At 38.4% G+C, this 23,353-nt stretch overlaps 2 protein-coding genes across 2 annotated transcripts in view; both read right to left on the bottom strand.

Annotated features, from left to right (window-relative positions):
- Window positions 1-2,631: 2,631 nt before the first annotated feature.
- Window positions 2,632-4,759, bottom strand: LOC127800323 (UDP-glucuronate 4-epimerase 6). The gene has a single exon (XM_052334873.1). The coding sequence runs from the start codon at window positions 4,509-4,511 to the stop codon at window positions 3,120-3,122; it is 1,392 nt and encodes a 463-aa protein (XP_052190833.1). The 5' UTR covers window positions 4,512-4,759; the 3' UTR covers window positions 2,632-3,119.
- A 17,026-nt stretch (window positions 4,760-21,785) lies between these two features.
- The window catches only part of LOC127799330 (heat stress transcription factor A-5), a 32,031-nt gene continuing 30,463 nt past the window's right edge, over window positions 21,786-23,353 (bottom strand). Inside the window, exon 2 of the mRNA XM_052333266.1 lies at window positions 21,786-23,343. Coding sequence (XP_052189226.1) covers window positions 22,102-23,343 — 1,242 coding nt within the window. The 3' untranslated portion in view covers window positions 21,786-22,101. The remainder of the gene's footprint in view (window positions 23,344-23,353) is intronic.

The raw sequence follows: 23,353 nt of genomic DNA, 5'->3' as shown, positions 1-23,353 counted from the left end.
AATATTTTTTTTGGCCATAAACCTTTTCGTTTTTTTCTGAAACCACTGAAGGGTTGTTCCTTATAAAAAATTGAATTCCCATCAAGCTTCCATTGACTTTTGGGAAGTCGTCTATAACAATTCGGTTTTGCAGCCTAATTGGCAGTTGAATTTTAGCTGTACCGAAAACTGTTCTCGATCTTATTTATTTCGATGCTATAAATCATATCTCGGGGTGCTCGTTAATTCCACGTCATTTTTCTTTGGCATCTCAGCTCCAGGGCACTCCCGGCAGTCGATTCAGTCATTCATACGATAATAAATTACCCTTATACCCTCAATTTATCCTTAAATTTCATTATTGCCCCAAGATAAATTACCCTTGGGTCATTTAAATTTTCTTGGGTATTACAGTCGGAACATGAAGGGTAGATAACCAAAAACACTTAGCCCCTTTGAGCGCTCCCCCTCCCCCCTCCCCCGAACAAACTTACTCTTTTGTTCCTCATTGATTTGCTACCACCAAATGACCATCCAAGGACAAAGCACACCATTCTTATTCTAGATAGCCCTACCACTATCAGCATTTGGTTAAACCAAGGCATCAATCTCCGTTATGTGTATGTATGTGTGTGTGTGTGTGTGTGTGTGTGTGTATTTATCAACTTTAATCATCTCCTCCAAGTTACAAACAATTAAACAGACAGTTCTTAATTGTTATAATTAAGAATAAAAGAGTAGGAAGGAGAAAGAGAATTAAGATTTAGTAAAACACACTATTATTATTTGTGATTCAAATAATATTGATTTATTTATGTGTTATATTTCATTGGTTATTTGCATTGTAACATGCTATTGCTGCCTTTATATGTGATATATTCCACAAGTTATATGATTGGTTTTATTAGAGCTGTTGATTATTTCATTGGCTTATTTGACGGCTCCCCCTAAAGGAACTATTGACGACTCACTTTCAATAATCCTCTTGACGCATCTCACGAACTCTCTCTAAAAGATGTAAGAACCCAAATCCCTAATCGTTGTTCTTTCTCTGTCAATGATGAAATCTGGTAAAAGAGAAAGGTAATTGAGATTGTTATGAGTGCTGTAATAGCTTGTATATAACCTGTGCTCTGGTATGATCCGTGTTTTTCAGATTATAAGTTGATCTTGTTTATCTTGTTGTCTTTTGTGTACTTTGTAATATTTGAACTGTAATCCTTTCATTTCTTAGTAAATTGACTAGAGGTTAAACCTCTACTGTGAGTAGGATCCATTTATGGATCCAAACACGTAAATATTGTCTTTCTGTGTGTGCGCGTTTGCTTGTGTTCTATTTCATTTTCACTTCAATATTTTGGTGATTCTTAGATACAAGGTTCTTGTATGTTGTGTATTGGCCTATTACAGAGAATTTTAACATGTAAGAAAAGGAAAGGAGAATTGTCGACGTTCGAAATTGGTCGACCGTGATTCGTTGGCCCGCACTAGTGTAATGAATCTGAGAGGGAGAGAATGGATTATTTAGTTCGATTTGTTGACCCATCGATCGGTCCCTGCAAAGTACTCTGACACTCAAGTGAGTAAACGCGTAAGTAAATGTAGAATATTAGCAAGTTGACAGAAAAAACATACCAGGGCTCTCGAAAGTGCTGGTTGATATATGGGAGGAGGAGATGTCCTCCTACATGTGTCGTACGTCTACAGGTGATGGGACAGAGTATCCGACATTGGCGGGAACTCCCATGTAGCAGTAAGGTGCCAACGGGACCCTCATTAATATGGATGAGATCCTTCATTAATGAGGATGGGATCTAAGGTGAACGCGTGAAGATTTAGACGCAGCTAAAATGATGCTGTTGTAAGGGGCCAAGATGGGACTGACATGGGCCGAGAAGACAGGGCCAGATTAAGCCTGGATGGCCTAGCTGGGACGACCCCTAGCCTACTAATATTCTCTAACACGTGACCTTCTCGTTATGTGAACTAATCGGCTGAGCCAGCGAACTGCAAAGGTCGTTGGAGCTCGCTTGAAGTGTAGTTGGGAGCTCGCTCGGATAGGCTGGCTAGCCAGAGGCATTGCTGGGAGCTCGCTTGGCCCTGAGATCCGAGCTTGGACTCCAGTAATGTGCGAACTCGTTTTGACGAATTCAATTTGAGCTTTACTAGGTCTCATGCGATTGGGCCGGTCAGTTGAGTTGAGCTCAGCCCATAAGAAATAGAGCAAAAAATACTCGTAACAAGAACAGTAAGGGAGAGATAAAAAAAAATTTATACATATAAATATATATATACATACATACTATGTTATATGAAAATATTTCATAAGAATCATTTCCTAATTTTTGAAACGTTTTCAAAACGTTTTTTATTTCCGTTTCGAATTCTATTTATATTTATTTTTTAAAAAAATATTCGTTTCCACATTTTCATATCCTATCGAAAACGTTTTCGTCGGAAACATAGCATACATATATGATAAAATTCATCGTTCGTAAAATAATTTATTGTGCGGTAGTATTTTCATTAATAATAAATAAAATATGATTTCCAGATCAGTCGACGGAGGGTCGGCCGGTCGCTCTGCACCCGCTTTGTCACGACTCGACCTTTCAACCGTACCGTGCGTAGTAGATACGTGCACACAGCAGCTGCATGACACGTGCAACTTACATTATTATTGGATAATAATTAATTCGGCTAGGGGAGCTAGGCCCCCAGCTTGTCTAATTCTGACAATTACACAACTTTTAATCATATATATTATATATATATATATATGCTTGTAGAATGATACAAATTTGTGTGCCTGTAGTACTGTACTTGTTGCCAATCCTACTTAGAAACAGCGACCACAACCCCAACACATGCACTGAGAAAGTTCTGATTCAGCCAGGCCACCGACTACTTTACTCCCAGTCTGGACCATGCACCCATATCATCCATATATCTTCCATTCCATGCATGCACCGACACACACACATATATATGTATATATAATATGTGTGAATGAATCCGATGTCCGACTTGACCTAAGCCCATGTGATGATGTGGGGAAAAAAAATATAAATAAGGCTCCCCCGGCCCACCCATGTGATGATGATGTGATCGATGCGCCCAGCACCAGCACCAGCGTCTAGCTAGCTATCGGCACCGCCGTCATCATCATCATTGGTGGCTGCTTCTGCTCCCCTTTTTGCCCTCGTCTCGATGCCAGAATAACTAACGTACCACTTGACGAACTTTTTCAGCCCGCTGGCCAGATCGGTGGTGGGCTTGTACCCCAACTCTCTGTGCGCCAGGCTCACATTAGCGTGCGTGAACGGGACGTCGCCGTTGCGGGGCATCTTGATCACGTGCTTCTTCGCCTTCACATTCAATAGCGTCTCCAATATCCCCACCAGCTTCCCCACTGGAACCGGCGACGTGTTCCCCAGGTTATAGATCCTCAGCTGCGCTGGCCCCCTCTTCCTGCCGCCGCTCCCCGTGCTCTTCTGGGCGGTGTCCAGCGCCCCCAGGCACCCCTTCACCACGTCATCTATGTACGTGAAATCACGCGCCACCGCCCTGCCGTCCTGAGTTTCGTAGATGTTGATTGGTTTGCCCTGGAGGATGTCCTTGGTGAAGAAGAAGTAGGCCATGTCGGGCCTCCCCCACGGTCCGTACACGGTGAAGAATCGGAGCCCCGTTATGGAGAGGCCATATATGTGGTTGTAGGTGTGGGCGATCTCCTCTCCAGCTTTCTTGGTGGCGGCGTAGAGGCTAGCCGGTTGGTCCGTGCGGTGGGCCTCTGAGAATGGGTTCTGGGTGTTGAGGCCGTAGACTGAGCTGGAGGACGCCCAGACTATGGACGGCTGAGGATCAGCGGACTTGGCCACTTCGAGGAGTTTGACGAAGCCGGCGATATTGGAGTTGACATAGGATTGCGGGTTCTGCATGGCGTAGCGGACGCCAGCCTGGGCGGCAAGGTGGAGGATGTGGGTGAAGGGCACAATGTCGAAGAGCTTGGCCAGCAGTTGGGCATCGTTGAGGTCTCCCTCCACGACGAAGATCTGGTGTTTGGAGAGGAGCTGCTGGCGGGATCGCTTTAGGGATGGGTCATAGTAGGAATTGAAGTTGTCAAGGCCAAGAACACCGTCGCCGCGCTTCTTCAAGGCAAGGGAGCAATGGGTACCAACGAAGCCGGCAGCACCGGTGACGAGAACGGAGAAACCATTGGGGCGACGAGGGGTGGAGGAGTGGCGGACTTGCTTCTCCCAGCTGCTGCTGCTGCTGGAGGCGCCGTAGAAGGCGGAGGAGAAGAAGGTGGTGGAGGTATGCAGGTGACGGCGGTTGTGGTGGTGATGGTTGTCGGAAAGGGGAGGATAACTATTAAAGGTAAAAAAAAAGAGGAGGAGAAGGGCAACCAGGAGAGTGACACGGAAGAGGAGCTTGGAGGAAGCGGCTAAGAGCTTTGTGGTGTTTACTTTCCTGATGTAGCTGTTGTAGCGTTCCAGCTTTATGGTCTTGCTGGTGTCTGCCGGTGACGCCATTATTTAGGGCTAAAAAGGCAAGCTTCTTGTTGCAATTGTAGTTGTTGATTCAGTCGGCCTGCGTGTGTGCGTGGGAGAGAGAGGGAGAGGAGAGAGAGGGCTCGACTCAATTTTGTATAAGCTTATTAGCTAGCTATGGGTGTTTGAGCCCTGAAGTAGCAAAGTGTCGAGAGTAAGGGATATAAAGAAGGCAGAGAGAGAGAGAGAGAGAGAGAAGGGATGGCGTTGGTTGGAGACCACTTTCCTTTGGTTACCTATTTGTTTCTTTCTTTTTTAATTTGCTGGTTTGTTAGGTTTCTTTCTTATTTTCGTTCGCTTCAATAAGCCGCTGCTTCGCTTGCTTACAGATGGAAAGGTGATGGATGGAACCATGTATTAATTAATTAAATAAAGTGTTAAGTTTAACCCATCACTACTAATTAAATATCACACAAGGTATAATTATTTTGTGTCTAAATAATATATATTTTCTTTAATCAAATTACTACTTTAGCCCATGGAATGGAATTTCCCGCCTCCTCTTTCCATAAAACAAAATTTCCAACTTACTGACTTTTCCATCGCCTTCCCTGCCTAATTATTTTCTAGTGCAAAAATGCCAGCTATATATATATATATTTATATATATTTCGGTGAATATTATTAGGCAATCTCAGTCATCCCCAAGAGAACAGTAACTTTCCCAAGTCCACCCACATACCTTTCCTTTATATATGGACGGACAACCTTAGTTAGTTGCGCTAGCTGGTGGGGGCATCTTATATAATATAATAATTACACCAATCAGAATATATAGGAGGACTTTGTTGACTTATTGTATATATATATTAACCAGTTTAAATTACAGCCCACTGGCCGGCCACCCCTATCTATCAGGCAATGAACACGACAAGGGGGCCATGATATATATCTATCTCTATATATATATATATGGGGAAGACTGGGAGTACATTATTAAATGATGTAACGTGAATATGATATAAAGAGAGAGAGGTAATTAAGTAGGATCCACATTAATTAGGTCCGTCGCTTCTTCTCTCTCATCGCTTTCGTCGGCCCATGCAATTGAGATCTCATTCTTCTCTCTCATCGCTTTCGTCGGCCCATGCAATTGAGATCATGAGACGATGGTAGTTGCTAGCTAGCTATACGAAAGAGGTAACCACAACAAAGGAAGGTTCTTACGCTCCACTCCCTTGAGAGGGCAAGGCAATGCCCACATGCCCTGAGAGGGTCAGGAGCTAGCTATAGGGGGATAGGGAGAGAGATTCATATGGGTGTTAAATTATATATATATATATATGTATACAAATTAGCTAATTACGTACTTTTGGGATAGATGCGACCACTTGATGTTTTTCTTATTAAATAACGCCTAGCTAACTTTCATAATCGATCAACACCTAAAATAAGTAAGATATTTTCATCATATATTATAATAATATATGTTTTACTTAGTTTGTATGATTTTTCATCATATCGATCGTTTGCTTAATTTGTTTTCAACTAGCTTATAATTAGCTAGGCTAGCTAGTACACACACACTCTTTAATTGGTTTACAAGAGATTCAGAAGGCGAAATGAAGTCGGGCTGCTGAGCAGTACGTACTGTGGTATGGATGGATGAGAGCCACATATATATATATATAGAGAGAGAGAGAGAGAGAGAGAGAGAGAGTCTATATAGCTTCTAGTTTAATTTAATTTAGTCTCGGATTATGGCGTAGAGGCTCATGGACAGCACCCAATCCACTCCATTTTGTGTTCTTAATTTTGACGGTGGCTGCCTCATGTACACGCCCGGACCTACTCTGTGGTCCAAGAGACTGTTGTCTCTGGGCCCATAAATTCTGTCAATTTAGGACTCATAAATTTGGAGATAAATTGATCATTTTATTCTTATTTTAAAATAATAGTTTTGCCTCTGTATAAAATCTCTCATTCTCTAAAATTTGTAAAATCCCTAACATTTCTCTCTTTATCTCTTTCTCTCCCCCCTCTTTCACTCTCTCAAAAACACCTATCTAAATCACTACTTTTCTTTATTATAGTTAAAACTCAATAATTAGTTTTTATTGTAACACTTTTATAATGCCACAATTAATTGGGTTTGGTTTCTGCTAAACCCTAAACTCATTATATATATATATTATATGGATATTGTTGACGTTCAAAATTGATCGATTGTGATTCGTTGATTCACATTGATGTAATGAATCCAAGAGGGAGAAAGATGTGATTTGGTTTTTTGTTCATCCGCCACCTGATTGGCCCTTGTAAAAATACTCCGACGCTCAAGTAAATAAACCAATAATATGGTTTAGAGTATCAGCAAGTTGGCAGAGAGAGCATACCCTGGCTCTGGGGAGAGCTGACTGATATATAGGAGGAGAAAATGTCCTCTTGCATGTGTCGTACGTCTGCAGGTGATGAGACAGAATATCCGACGTCGGCGGAGGCGCTTAGGTGGCAGTATGATGTCGACGATACCCTCATTAATGTGGATGAGATTTGCCATTAATGAGAATGAGATCTGAGGTGAGCGCGCGAAAATCTAGAAGTAGCTGCAATGATGTTGTTGCAGGCTAGTATAGAGCCAGGATAAGACCGGTATGGACCTGAAAAATGGGCCGAGAAGGTGGGCCAGGTTGGGCCTAGGCCGCCCAACTAAAATAATCCCTAGCTCACAACTATTCTCTGGTTACTTTGCGACCTTCTTGTTACGCGAGCTGATGAATTAGGCCAGCGAGTTGGAAGCGTCGCTGGGAGCTCGCTTGAAGTATTGCTAGGAGCTCGCTTGTTTAACGCCCACTTAGTCCCGCAATCTGAGTTCGGGCTCTAGTGATGTGTGAGCTTGCTCCGACGAACTCAGCTTGAGGCCTATTAGGCTTTAGGCGATTGGGTCAACCTGCTGGGTCAAACCCAGCCCATAAGAAATAGTGTGAGAAATAATCGTAATAGATATGTATGTGTGTGTATATATATATATATATATATATATTTGCTGATATTGCTGATTTAGTGTTGTCTAAAAGTTAGAATTAATTATAATACATAAATAGATTAAAATGTTATATTAGTTGATCAGACAATGGACTAAGACACGCGAGCAATAACTGACTCTTTGGGTATACTATGTGATAAGATAAATTGAATGGATAGACTATGTTGTCTATTAAAAAAAATGTTCAAACAATTTGATTATGTTAATTTGATTGATATTTTTGCTTTTAAAATTATAAAAAGAGTAGTTTTTAATTGATATTTTGAAATTTTTTTATTTTATTTTTTGATATGGTATGAATATTTATTTATTTTTTAATATTTTATTATAAAAAAATTAAATACACTATAATTTAAGGGTCCATTTTTATATTTTTGACTCAGCCCCAAAATGTCAGTATGGCTCATATACTATGTTACACGAAAACACCACATAAGAGTCGTTTTTTCGTTTTTAAAACGTTTTTTATTCTCGTTTCGGACCCTATTTATGTCTATTTTTTTTAGAAGAATATCTATTTTTATGTTTTTATTTTTTATCGAAAATATTTCTAGTATAGTGCGCAGTCAAAGAAAGAAGATGCGCTAGCTAGCTACGTATTGATGATCAGGATACTTTATATATATTCCTCCTACGAACGTACCCTGATATATATATATATATATATTATTATTAATATGTATCTTAGTTAATTAGTAATGTGAAACTGCATTAATTATATATTAATTAATTGTCCACGTGGATATATATATCATGGATATGGGTCTACGTACGTACCTTAATTTGTTGATCATCATCTGAGTTGGAATCCATTCCTGATGAAAATGGTTGTTGGGTGTCTTGTCATTGTCGGTGAGGAGTTAATCGACGCGCGTTTGTTTTAATATTGGTGTAAGTTCAAGTTAGTTTTAATTAATTAATTTCCTTCCTGAAATATATATAATCCAAGTTCTTATAATAACAATATTTTATTTTATTAGTGATATAAGAGTCAAAGTAAGGTGTGATGTGAACACAAATAGTGTCGGTGGCCTGCCTGCCTGCCTGCCTGCCTGATTAGTGATTATTATAAAGAGTGATTGCCATTCGTTCAAACGTGGAGGCTATCTATCTATCTATCTATCTAACTAGCTAGCTAGCTCAGTAGATACATACATACAGAAAATATACTCATTATTAAATACCCTCATCCTTTTCTTTTTTCTTTCTAAATTAATAGGACCCTCATTCCCTTTTTAAGTATCAAAATATTAATCTGTGCTTTCTCAGAGTCCCAACGTTAAATAGATTTCCAATTAACTTATTTTAATTCAAGATAATTTACAAATAACTATTAATTACATATACCTAGATATATATATTTTATTTTTATATATGTATACTCACTTAAAAAACTTAAGTAAAAGTTAATTAAATAAAAACCATGTATATATAATAATAATAATAATAATAATAATAATAATAATAATAATAATAATCCACTGGGTTCCCAAATCTCAATTCTAATTACTTTATTTAAGCAGCCCAAGCTAGACAGACACTCATTATTCTTAAAAAAATACAAATAATAACGTGTGTAGATTAATCTGATTAAACATTAATTAATACATTTTAATTTTGAAGCGGTCCACATCACTACGGTACTGTATCATATTTATGATATATTTATTTAAAAAATAAAAAATAACAGTGGGCCCCAACCCCCACATGCAACACCTACCATCACGTTGATGATGGGATGGTCATAATAATTAATCAACTTCACACTCATCACATATCGCGTTCACATCCCATAGATCCCATCATCAACTCTCTCTCTCTCTCTCAGGCACATGCCTGATCAAATTCTTTAAGCCAACAACAGCACATGCTTCGGTTCCGGGGGGTTTACAAACACATCCCCCCACCCCTATTAGAATTTGTTATATTATTGTATTTTTTTATTGTATTATACTCTTATTATATAATTTTATTGTATTGATTTGTTTTGTTATATTGTACACTGACAGTGATATTTTTGTAATTAAATGATGAATTAATTCTAAAGTATTTAATGTTAAGATCTTATCATTAATAAAAAGATCAATGAAACTATTCTCTTTTTATCGTTTTTCTCTCATCTCTTTATTGTTTAATATGGTATCAGACCACAAATTGAAACCCTAGATTCGCCGCTTTCGTCTGTCGATCTTCTTTTGAGATCTTTCGTTCGTTGATCCTTGGCCTTCTCTTATTCCATTAATTTTTTTTTGATTTTCTTTTGACGTCAAGAGCCCTAGGATTTTCAATTGATTTGGTTCGAACTTCTATTGGTCTTCCATTGATTCATTTGAGTTTATTTTGCTTCAATATTCTTTCTTATGGCAACGAGTATATTTGATTCGAATCCCGCGTCAATGACTCCACCATCGACAACGGATCTAGTCCATATTTTCTTCACCATTTTGACAATCCTGGGTTGGTTATGGTTTCTCAACTATTATCTGGAGAAAATTATGCATCGTGGAGTTGATCAACGATAACTGCTCTGTCCGTAAAGTACAAGCTCGATTTTATCAACGATGACATTCCATGACCTATAAGTGATATCTTTCTTATTAATGTCTGGATCAAGAACAACAATATTGTTATATCATGGATTCTTAATTATTTTGAAAGAGATTTTTGCAAGTGTTATATACTATGAATCGACATATGATATGTGGATTGATCTTAAAGAAAGATATCAACAAAGTAATGGACTAAGATTTTTTCAATTGGGACATGAATTAATGAATCCAAATCAGGGGGATTTATCTATCAGTGTCTATTTTACTAAACTAAAGACCATTTGGGATGAATTAAGTAACTTTAGACCTATGTGTACATGCAAAAAATGTTCTTGGTAGATCATTATCAATTGGAATATGTAATGTCTTTTCTAATAGGATTGAATGATTCGTTTTCTCAAGTTAGAGGTCAATTGTTTCTCATGGACCTTATCCCACCAATTAACAAGGTCTTTGCCTTAATATCTCAAGAAGAAAAATAGAGGAGTGTTGTGAATTCTGTTAGTGGAAGTAATTCAACTTTGTTTTCTGTCAAATATGATATAAATAGGTCCAGTCATAGTAAGTTTCAGAAGAAGGACAAACTTGTATATTCTCATTGTGGTTACAATGGACATACCATTGAAAAGTGCTATAAGTTACATGGTTATCCCCCTGGCTACAAACCTAGACAAATGACTCAAACTAATCAAAATTCTAATCAAGTTAATTATGTAGTTGTCAATGAGGTGATTGAAATGACCCTAATCATTCAACAAGAAAAGATGTGGGAAAGTTTATGCAGTCCCTGAATTCCACACAATACCAACAATTGCTGAATGTGTTGAGCTCCTATTTCTCAGCTATTAAGACTGGTTCTCAGGATGATGCTTCTCCTAATCCAGTATCAGGTATTTGCTTTTCAATTTTGATCAGTCCTAAGCTTAGTTGTTCTAGATATTGGATAGTGGACTCAGGGGCTACCAGCCATAGATGATATGATCAGTTATGTTTTAGTTACTTGAAGTTTATTCAAAATGCATATGTAACCTTACCTGATCATATAGTAGGATTTCTGTTTCGTTTGTTAGGATTGTAAGGATTTCCTCTCACATAGTGCTTGAAGATGTTCTCTATGTGCCTCAATTCAAGTTCAATTTGCTATCTATGAGTGCATTAGCATCAATGTCTTCTTTGTGCATCACTTTCTTACCTCACACCCGTGTTATACAGGATGTATGCCACTCGAAGATGATTAACAAGGGTGACCTCCTTGATGGATTATATGTCATTGATGTGATGTTTTACTCTTGTATTTAGTTTTGATGATGAAAAAAACAAACAAATGGTTTTGATCCCCAAGTCATGAGTTAAGTTTATGGTTTTCAACAAAAATCAATTTCAAGTGCTTGGTTAAAATGAAAACCAAAATAATTTATGTTTTTCTATATTAGTTGGAGATTTACAAATTCAAGTATTTAGTCTAAAAGAATCTCTTAAAATGATTTTCAAATTAGCTTTGAAGTCGTTGGTCAACATAGAGCTAAAGTTATTCTAAGACAAAAGACAAACTAGAACATAAATGTCTTTGATGAAAAATATGAAAAATCATTTATGTTAATCTCATATTTCGAAATAAGTCATTTTATTTTATTTATATTTTATCTTCCATTTACTTAAACTAAAGAAATATAAATAAGTTATAATGTATGCACGTCCTGAAGGATGGTTTCATCTGTCAACAAATACCTCATCATCTGTCAATTGACTTTATATTTTTTATGAATCTGTCGACTGGCAGAATGCCAATCCTTGATGCTTCTATGGTGAGCAAGCCATTTGTCGACCGATGCATATGCATTTGTCGACCGGTAGAATACTTGCACAAGGAACTGTCGGCAGTTTCAAATGATTTGTCGATTGGATTTTAAATTTTTACTAATGTGTCGACCGATGCCTTGCATCTGTCGACCGTTTGTGTTGTAGAAACCCCCAACGACTAGTTTTTTCACTCACTCAAAGTGGTTTTTCCACTGTTAACGACAAGATTCGTGAATGAGCTCTCATGACACTCTAAATATAAGACAAATGGGTGATTCAAATCAACCAAGAGATTACATTACAAGCTCTCAAGTGTTAAACTCATTATTATGCTTCATTGGTATATTTAGTTTCTCTCCAAGGCTTTGTATTCATTTTGTTAAATTCATTATCAAACCTTGTCTTTATTTTTGAGAGAATTTGTAATTGAGAATATTGTTTTTCAGATCCTCTCTTATTTTGTATCTCTTTGTATTTTTCCTAACTTGTTTTGCTAGAGGGACTGCATTGCTCGTAAGAGGATTTTGATTCCTAAGTTGTTGTGCTAAAGAACTTGCTTATTGAAATAAGGGGTTGAAATACGTAGGTTATTGCTAGAGGGCTTGCTTGTTTAAGCAAGAGGTTGTAATTTTCTAGCTTGTTGCTAAATTGTCTATCCGCAGAGATATGATGTTTTTAGTAGATTGATTGAAAAATCCTTAGTGAGGAGCTAAAGTAGTGGATTAGGCTTGGTTTAAACCGAACCACTATATATCGTTGTGTTTCTTATTTGTTTGTGCTCTTTGTTTCATTTATTATTCTAAGCATTTCATTAATCATCACTTACACTAAAATCTCATTTTTCATCAAAAGGATTTTCAAGTTCAATCAATTTTTAAAAACAACCAAATTCACCCCCTCTTGGTGTTGATGCCATTGTTATTCAAACCTAACATGATGTTGGTTTGTATTCTTTTAGTGATAAAAATGGGACATGTAAAGATGCTGCTACAATAGCTAATGTAGTAGTTAGAAGAAATACTTGGCATAATAGGCTATGACATATTTCGTATGAAAAATTGGACAAGTTGAATGGTTTGTTGAAATGTCTTGCTACTAATAAAAGAACAGAATCTGATCCCTGTCTAGTTTGTCCTTTGGCTAAATAGTGGAGGCTATCTTTTACTTCAAATAATCATTTGTCCAAAAATGCATTTGATCTTGTTTACTATGATACATGGGGCCCATATCATGTTTCAACTGAGTCTGGTCATTGATATTTTCTAACACTTGTTGATGATTGTACACGTTTTACATAGGTGTTTCTTATGCGGCAAAAATCTGATGCTAGGGGCCATAATTCCCAATTTTTTTTCTATGGTTGAAACTCAGTTTAGTATAGTGATAAAGAAGTTTAGATCTAATAACACCCCTAAATTGATGTTTATTGATTTTTTTGCCTCTAAAAGTGTTATCCACCAATTTTCTTGTGTCGAAAGACCAGAACAAAACTCCGTAATTGAATGTAAGCATCAACATCTTCTTAATATGGCCAGGGCTTTATATTTTCAATCTCGGGTGCCTATTAAATTTTGGGATGAATGTGTGTTGACTGCCACTTTTCTGATTAATAGGACACCTGCATCTATTTTACATCATCAATCCTCGTATGAAAGGTTGTGTCATACTCTTGTGGATTATGTCTCTTTTAAGGTATTTGGATGCTTATGTTTTGCCTCTACTTTACCATCTCGTAGAAAAAAACTCATCCTCGAGCAAAAGTTTGTGCTTTTATTGGGTATCCTCCAGGCATCAAAGGGCATAAGTTTTATGATCTTACCACTAAGATTGTGCTCATATCTCTGGATGTTGTCTTTCATGAGCATCTTTTCCTTTTTCATTCTGTTACTACAGTTGGTAAGGTGTTGGATCCTTTCCCAGATTTTGTTTTACCCAAACCTACCCATGATTTGTCTTGCCATTCTTTGCGACCACATGCTTTTATACCTTATTATGATGTTATACTTGATGCTTCATCTAGCAATTTTGAATTAGTTTCTCCTGTTAGTCCCTCTGATAATGCCCCAGTTGTGATTTCTAATCCCGCCCGTAGATCAATTTGGGTAATCAAAACCCCCTTATATCTTTGTGATTTTCATTTTAATCTCTTAACAAACTAGTCTTCTTCTCCAATTAAAATACCTTATCCATTGGATCATTACATCTCTTATGATAACCTTTCTACATCCCATAGTTCTTTCATTCTTACTGTGTCTTCTACATTTGAACCCCAATATTATCATCAGGTTGTCTAATATTCTCATTGGCAGACTGCTATGGATGCTGAAATTGAGGCCATGCACCAAAATAAAACTTGGTTTGTCACCACCCTTCCACCTACCAAACATTCAATTAGTTGCAAGTGGGTTTACAAAATTAAATATAAATCAGATGGCACTATAGAATGTTACAAAGCTTGTTTAGTGGCCAAAAGATATACTCAACAAGAAGGCCTGGATTTCTTTGACACATTTTCCCCGGTTGCTAAAATGGTTAATGTTAAGGTTTTACTTGCATTTGTTGCCATTCATAATTAGTCCCTCATCCAGCTTGATATTAATAATGCATTTCTGAACAGGGATATTTTTGAGGAAGTGTATATGTAACACCCCGTCTCGCCAGGCGTGTCACTATAAGGGTATTCCCGGGATTTCTTTTTTTTTTTTCTTTAAGTTAAACACGTGCGGTATTTCAAGAACAATCTTCACATGCAGAAACAAATCCCGCGAACCCCAGTCTTGCCCGTTTAACTATCAAGATCAATAATCTTAAACTAAACGAGTCTTAATATAACGCAGCGGATACACTAATACCAAAACACCATAGTTCTTACATTGTATTTCCATAGCAAAATACGTAATACAGATCAAATGATAAAATTGCTATTATACAACTATTCATTTACAACCTGAAATGCATATTAAATCCTCCAAACGTTACAACGACTTAACAAACTAAGCACCATTGGCCCTCAACCGGCCACATCCTTGCCCCCGCAGCAGTTCCTGGTTGGAACATTAAACGTTCCAGGGGCATAGCCCAAGTTAGATGATAAACATCTAAGTGACGGCATAAAACAGTTCATACAATGCATGAGAGACACACGAGCATGGCATACTCAGTCAAACGTAAATATGCAAGACACGTCTAACTCGAGATATCACCTTGACATACTTAATCCCTCGAATGCCCCACTGTAACACCCGTTCACCTGGTCTAATGTTAATCCCTCGAGTGCACCGTCGTGACACCCGTTCACCTGGTTTAACATTGTTCCCTCGAGTGCCCCAGTGTGACACCCGTTCACCTGGATTAACATTGTCCCAACCTCAAGTAGACCCCATCCCGCCCCATACGGACCCAACGATGCAATTAAATGATATGAAAATTTACACGCCATGCACCAACATTTTAAAATAAAACAGTTATTGCAATGTAGCAAATATCGACATAATGATCATAAGCAAAAGCCTTGTAAAACAATCTATGTCTAGGAGGGTATAACCGCTCACTAGAACCCACCACAAGCACCTAAAAACACTTCCAAGACAAGGAAAAGTTGGAATCAAACCACTCACCTTGAATGTATTCAGATCGCCTCGATCCTCTTGTAGCGCCTCGATTTGCGTGCCAAATCCCAAATGTTTGAACTTATACTCAACCTCAAGCCATAATACTTCCTAAACACCATATTTAATTAAGGAAGCATTAAAATTCATTTTCCTCAATTTTCCATAATTTTCTCTATTTTCTCCCAACTTTCTCCTCGTTAATTCCAAAATAATTATTTCTTCAACTATTTTCCGAAATATTTCAACACAATAATTCCTAGAATAATTAAATAAAAATATTGGAATTAAAATTACCAAAATAGCCCTTCGCACGCGCTCTCACGCGCCCTGCGCGTGGCTGCGCGTGGAGGCTGGCGCGTGCAGCCACGCGCGTCGTCTTCTTCCTCAAGACCCGCCGGCGACAACCCCTCCGATGACCGATCTGAGCACACCCCCTTCAAGCCCTCGGTGAGTCGATCCCAACGGCACCATTTTTAGGCCGAAAGCTCGCCGAAAAATGGCCCAAACGGCCAGTTGCAGGTCCGGCGAGGCGGACCGCCTTGCTTCTTCGAACAGCCTCCAAACCTTGACGAAAATGCTCCAAATGCTCCAGAACCCTTCTAATCGATGTAAGGAGCAAAAGCCCCTTAACCACTCCCTTCGATTTGCTCCCCATCGCGAGAAATTTGAATGTTAATTTTCGGCCAAAACCTAGGTTTTTATAGCGAACCTCCGGCCCATTTCCGGCCAATCAGCGACCGAGGCTTGGCTTACAAGCTTTCTAGCGCCGGATACTACCTCCCCCGAACCACCCTCGGCCGTCCCATCGCCTGAAACGACCTCCACGTGCGGCGGAAGGCGGCGGCCGAAATCCTTCTTGCGTTCACACTGTGCAGCTTTTGTTAATTTGCACTTTAGCCCTCCTGATTTCATCAATTCTCAATTTGGCCCCTTCCTTAACACTCCTAATAAATCCAATTATATCACCATGTCCCGCAAGTTTAGTACATCTCATTAGACCCTCGAAACTCCTGAAAAATTACCGTTTTGACCTCCCTCGGGTAAAATTAGAAAATTGCACTTAGGCCCGATTGGTCAAATTGACCTTAAATCCATTTGATTCAACCCGAAATCGCTTAAGGGTTGTTCTACACATTAAATAATAGTCCTTGACGCGCTCCGTTGATCTTCTAGACGTTTCCTACGTCGATTCGGTTTTCTCAGCCCGATCGACAGCTGTACCGAAAACTGTTCCCGATCCCACTTCTTTCATCACTAAAAATCATAATTCGAATCACTTGTCGATACTGTACAATTTTATTTAGCTATCTAAGGTCCGGGTTACTCCCTCCGATTGATTTGATCGTCTAAAACTGCGTTAATATGCCATATAGCCTTATTCTTTTGCTAATTCCAGTTATACCCTTCCTTAAAAATCATTTATACTCTTAATAACTTCCTGGGTATTACAGTATATGAATCTTTCTCCTAGTTATCAGCCTCAAACTCGTGTTTTAGCTCAGGGGAAGAGGTTAGTATATAAACTTCACAAGTTAATATATGGTTTAAAACAAGCTTCTTGGTAGTGGTTTTTGAAATTCTCTTATGTACTTGTCAAGAATGGTTTCTATTAATCTTTATCTAACTATTCCTTGTTCATTAAGGGCATTAGCAATTCATTTGTGGCACTTTTTGTTTATGTTGATAATATAATACTTATTGGTCCTTATGTTGTAACCATAGAATCTTTAAATGTATTTCTTCATAACCATTTTAAATTGAAAGATCTTAGCTGGTTGGAATATTTTCTAGGATTGGAGATAGGTCAGTCTTCTAAAGGTATTTTTCTATCTCAAAGACATTATACAATACTGCAACTTCTTGAAGATACGAGTTTTCTTTCTTGTAAGCTAGCATCATTACCTATGCTTCCTAATTCTAAGTTGTGTGCATTTGAGGGAGAATTATTAAATGATCATTTTCTGTATAGAAGACTAATTGGTGGACTGTTGTATCTTACTATATCTCGACCGGATATCACTTTTGTTGTATATAAGTTGAGTCAATTTGTATTTTAGCCTAGACAACCTCATTTAGATGTGGCACATCATCTTCTAGAATATCTTAAATCATTTCCAGGTCAAGGTTGATTTTTTTCAATTCATTCTTCTTTTTAACTTAGAGTTTTTTCTGATGCTGACTGGGGTTCCTGTTTGAACTCACGAAAGTCCATTACTAGCTTCTGTATTTTTCTTGGGGATTTTTTGGTTTTTTGGAGAGCTAAGAAGCAGAGTGTAACGCCCCGCTTTTCCCAAGCGTTAAATAACTTAAAAATTTTGAGATTTTTTTTTTTTTTTACATAAACTCAATTTAATAATTTCCTGACAATTTCATTCTACCTTCTCAAAATAAGAATCAATAAGGTGAGAGAGATAATCATCATAAATACGGAAGCAATAATCGAAACCTGATATAGTATATAACCGAATTTACTTCAATCATAACACAAGAATCTATACCATCGTATCATCAAATACTTAAATACATGGAGACTTATTTCTTGAAATAACTACTAAGCACCTTAGATACAATCTAATGATGCCTCAAAAATACATTAAACCGTAACAATTATACTTGATCATTAATATAGTATAATTTTCTAAACATGACTAAAAACATATCTTGAATCCTCACGAAGAAGCATATACCAGAACAACTCACCGAATCCATCGGTCACGTCATCACGTGCCGTTACATCTCAATCATCCCCTTGCCATAATTACAAATCATAATTGAAATGTTTGAATGTTCGAGGGGCATAACCCAATTAGAAGATGAATTTTCTAATAAGGGTTTAGAAACATGATACATGAATGCATAATGTAATAACATGAACAATTATATGCCCTAGTGTAACTTCCTTGGCCCACAGCCTAACACGGAACCCTAAGCAGAATCCCGACCTACTTTCAGGATAATCCTAACGTTGTTCCATCATTTGTCATTGGGGAATTACGACTACACTATTAGGGTGACATCCCAATCTCATGCACGAGTATCAATATACCAAAAATATCGTGCCATGTAAAAATTACGACTTTCCATACAATATGACAAAATAATCATAATTTCAATAAATATCATGCATAATAAAGAAAACATGTCATATATAGGTTCTTAGGACAAAACCACTCAGCTTTAGCATGAAGTTCGGAATACCTTAAAAAATGTGCATCGCCTCGATTTGCGTGCCCGACCTTGATTTTTGTGCTAACCTCAAAAGTTGCAAAAATCACAAATCTTCGAGCACAACAATCTTATAAAACATATTTATCACGTAATATATCAATACTCCAATTTCTTCACATTTTTCTTCATTTTTCTCCCATTTTGGCTTCTAAAATTCTAAATAAATATCTTTTTAGCTATTTTCTCCAATCTTTTTTCACAACAATTCATCATATTCTAAGAACTTCAAAAGAAAATTCCAGAACTTACCCCAAAGCTTCTTTTGCACGCAAAACGAGGCTAATCGTTGCAAAAAATGAGAAACCAAAAAGCAACCACCCAAAAATTTTGCATAACCCTCGAGAACACAATTTTCTATGAATTTTATGATTTTTCTCACATTTTCCCAAGCACGTACTCGGCTCCACACCCCGCACGTGGCATCTGGGCATGAAAGCCGTGCGTGAAGGCCATACTCTGGCCTTGTTCTCTGACAACAGCACATTGGAGATGCTGGGTTCCTCCACCATTTGGTTCTCCTCTTATAATCGATCAACATGGCCTATCTTGAAGCTTGAAAGGACCACCAGAAGGTTGTCAACTGGCGGCCCAAAGCTTCAGATCGACTGACCATCTTCTTACTCCGGTGAGCTTAGGAACGCCATTAAACCTCAACCAAAACGCTTCTAACACTCTAGAAGTCATCCTCAGGCCATGGGCAACAAAAGCCCTATGGTTTGAAACCCCAATTCGTTCGATAACACCCTTGATTTGAAGCTCCAACTTTTTGAAACCCTCAGTCGCTCTAGCTCTATTTATAACCAAATTCGATCATCGAAACCCCCTTGGCTGCTTAATCCAATCCCTTAGGTGTCTCTACCTGTCCCAAGTCGGTCCAAAACCCACCGAAAGCAACCCAACAACTCGATTTAAAAGACAAACTTTCTGGCCACTTTCGGCAGAAAAGTTTGGCCGTCTTTGACCATGCCAAGGCCGATTATCGGCCAAAATTGGTTCTAGGGCCTTGCCCCGAGGTCCCTTGCCACTTTCTCGAGTCTCCCATAGCTGATTTCAGTGATGGGATGAAGTTTGGTCGGCCATGGCTTCCAAGCTTTTTTTTTGAAAATTACACTATCACCCCCATCTTATTTTTGAATTGCATTTTGGCCCTTTCCACATGGCCCCTGGGTTTTCCAACATTACTGTTGAGACCCTTACGTTCTAAATTTCTTGTTTGACCCCCCGAGATTCTAGGAAATACATTATTTCGACTTCTCTCGAAAAATTTCAAAAATTACACTTTGGCCCGGACTTATGCTTTGCTTGCAAAATCTCCTTCTTTCACCTCAAAACCACTTAAGGGTTGTTTATTAGGCCCAATTTGACTCTTTTAAGGGTTTCGTTGACTTTTTCAAAGTCTCTTAGGACAATTCGATTTTTTAGTCTGATCCTAACCTGTATTGAAAATTGTCTTTGATCCAATTTCTCTCGGTGCTAAAAATCATTTCTCAAGATGCTCAATAGGTATATGCCCATTTCCTTAGGTATCTTAGCCCCCGGGCGTTTCTTCTAGTTGATTCGGTCATTTTCTTAGGCTATTTAGATACCAATCTTTCTCGAAATTTTATTTTTCTAATAAAACACTTATTCTCAAATAATTCCAATTTCTTGGGTATTACACAGAGCACCGTCTCTCATTCCTCAACTGAAGCAGAATACTGGGCTCTAGCTACTACTGCTAGTGAGCTTGTATGGCTCACTTAATTGTTGCTAGAATTTTATTTTAATTCTACTGATTTTGCCTTTCTTTTTTGTGATAATTAGGCGATAATTCACATTGCCACTAATCTCATCTTCCTTGAGCGCACAAAACACATTGACTTGGATTGTCATTTTGTTTATGGGAAGATTATTGTTGGTACTATTAAGTTGATGCCTATACTTACTCAACATCAACTTGTCGATGTGTTTACTAAAGTTTTACCTGTTGCTCAACTATTTTCAGTTTTATCCAAGATGGCCATCCTTGACATACATGGTCCTCTTGAGGGGGCATATTAGAATTTGTTATATTATTGTATTTTTTGTTGTATTGTATTGTTACTATATAATTTTGTTGTATTGGCTTGTTTTGTTATATTGTATGCTACAGTGGCATTTTTGTAATTAGATGATGAATTAATTTTAGTATTTAAAGTTAAGATTTGATTAATGAAGAGATTGATGAGGCTATTATCTCTTTCTCGTTACTGTTGGATAACCCCCTCAAAATTCACCTTCCAAACACCCGGATCTGGTTGTCCTATGACTTGGCGAGGCCAATGGCAATCGCAGTCAGTCCGCGACCAACACAAACTGTGCAACTGATTAGTTTTACATTCTCACATCAAATCCAACCAAATCAAACTAATCAATTTTCTATTCTATCATTACCAGACCAAAATTACGGAGACCAAACATAATAGTCCCGTAAAGATAGATGATCATGAGTAGATCGATGAAGAAGAAGAAGATAATAAGCAAGCATGCAAGCAGTCGTCCAGGGAAAGTACTCTCATCACTCGCTCGTTCACTTGGGCCCAAAAAGACAACAAACAAAGGGGAAGAATTATTTGGGCCACTTGGCTACTTGGCATGCATACAACAACAGTCAACAGACACCGTAGGTACTCCACTTTTTGACAGACAGCAAACAAAAGAAAAAGAAAAAAACATCTCATTACTATAAGTTTAACCCCGCCCTAGGAAGGATAAGCAGCAGCCAGCAGCCTACGGAAACACACAGCCACAAATTGCCATGTGCAACCCCAATCAATGCCATGGAGCTCCATTAATTGGTTGATCACAAAAAGAAGCAATATAATGGCGCCTCGTCACGGAAATAGAAAAAGGATCAAGCTCAAGGTCCTTTTCTTCTCTGTTTTGTTTTCTTGCATCTCATTTGGAACCACTCAAATCCTCTTGGAAATGGAAACCATGGCACAATGCACTCATCGGGAATCGTACATATGTTAGTGGCCGTTTATTATCAGAGTATCATATGTTAGTGGCCGCTTATTATCAGAGTATCATTTGATTAATTGAAGCATAATATTGGAACATGTTTTAGAGGGAAGCAAAATTTATTTGTTGACTGTGTTACGAAATTCCAAGCAAGTTGAGGTCAATACATTCAGAGTTACTAATTATACTTTCAAACTCTTTTTTCTTGGAAATTAGAAAGAACCAAGAAACATATTATGGCATTCAGTGCAAGTTTTCGTATAGGAAGGGTAACTGCTGCCAAAAACAATGGGCACAACTGCTGACAGCAAAAGCTTTTGGACCAACAGATGGTCTGATATTACATCTATGTTACAAACAACATGAACCTGGAGACGCCCTCCGAAGCCGACTGCGTTCAACAGAAATTTTGATTTTCAAAGAGTGAGATTCTCCGTGCCCTTTTCATTTCTTGACGTTCCATGGCCTGATAATCTTCTATCTCCTCGATCATCATAGGGGTTTGCCCGAAAACTAGAGCTAGCTTCTTCAGTATCTAAAGACCCCGGTCTTTCAGTTAGGAACTGCTCCCAGAACACATCATTCACTCGGGCCTGGGTTGTTGTTGCAGGTCCTTGATTATTGGTTGGTCCTTCTAGTGATGAAGACACGTTGGTGTCATCATCAGAGAATGCTTTGTTCCTCGGTGAAACTCCAAAATCTGCCTCTTTTCCGTTGAAATTGGACCTCGACTCAGAAGATTTGCCAATCCCGCGTCCTAGTTGTGGCATCCTAGCTGAAGACTGACATTTGTCAGTCTGTAACAGTGAAGATGCCAGAGTAAGATTTAAATGGCAGGAAATATGGCCATCACCCTCTTCATTGGAAGTCAAACTACACTCCAAGGACTGCAGTCTTGGGTTTTCACTGCCTCCCGTTTTATTTGGCACAGTTGAATCCATCTTAAGCATGAAAGAAGTCCCAGTGTCTGAAAGCTCTAATGTTTCAGGGGGGAAGAGAAGACCGCTTGCTCTGATCTGTGCATCTTTTTGGTGACCCTCGGATAGTCTCCTATGAGGACTCCCCCCATCTTCATTGGAACTCTGTGTGCTGTGAGATATCAAGTTAATATCTGAGACAGCCGGTGATAGCTCTAATCTTAGCTTATTTGAGAAATCTTGGTCGAAAATAGTCCCAAACTCAGGCCTAGAACTGCTATGGTCATCGATAAAACTGTTCTCTAAGACTGGCTGGGAGTTATCCACTTGAGGTAGGCGTCTTTTCTTATTATATGCCGAAAAATCCATTGCTTCAAGTTTCTGAGAGAGATGTTCAATGAAACGAGGATTCTGAATTGCCTTCTCTAAATGGATCAGCAAATTCTCCTGCCTCTGCTCCATACCATTTACCCGTTGAGTGAAGTCTTCCAACTGAAGCTTTGCAGCAGACTGCTGCTGTCTGGACCTGTTAACACTATTCTCAAGTGCAGCTTTCTCACGGGAAAGCTTATCAATTTCTTCCTCAAAAGCCGCCCTTTCAGGGTCAACTGGGGTACCTTGAGGGTGACTATGGCTGTGTATGGGTTTCCTGCGGTGGATATTCTTCAGTAGGTGCTTTTGATCTTTCATGAAATCTTCATTTGCAAATTCCCATTTTTCAGGATCAATCTTTCGAAATCCCTATAACAGA

This window comes from Diospyros lotus, chromosome 4, assembly GCF_014633365.1.
Source record: "Diospyros lotus cultivar Yz01 chromosome 4, ASM1463336v1, whole genome shotgun sequence".
Lineage (NCBI taxonomy): Eukaryota > Viridiplantae > Streptophyta > Magnoliopsida > Ericales > Ebenaceae > Diospyros > Diospyros lotus.
This window is presented reverse-complemented; position numbering and strand designations above follow the sequence as displayed.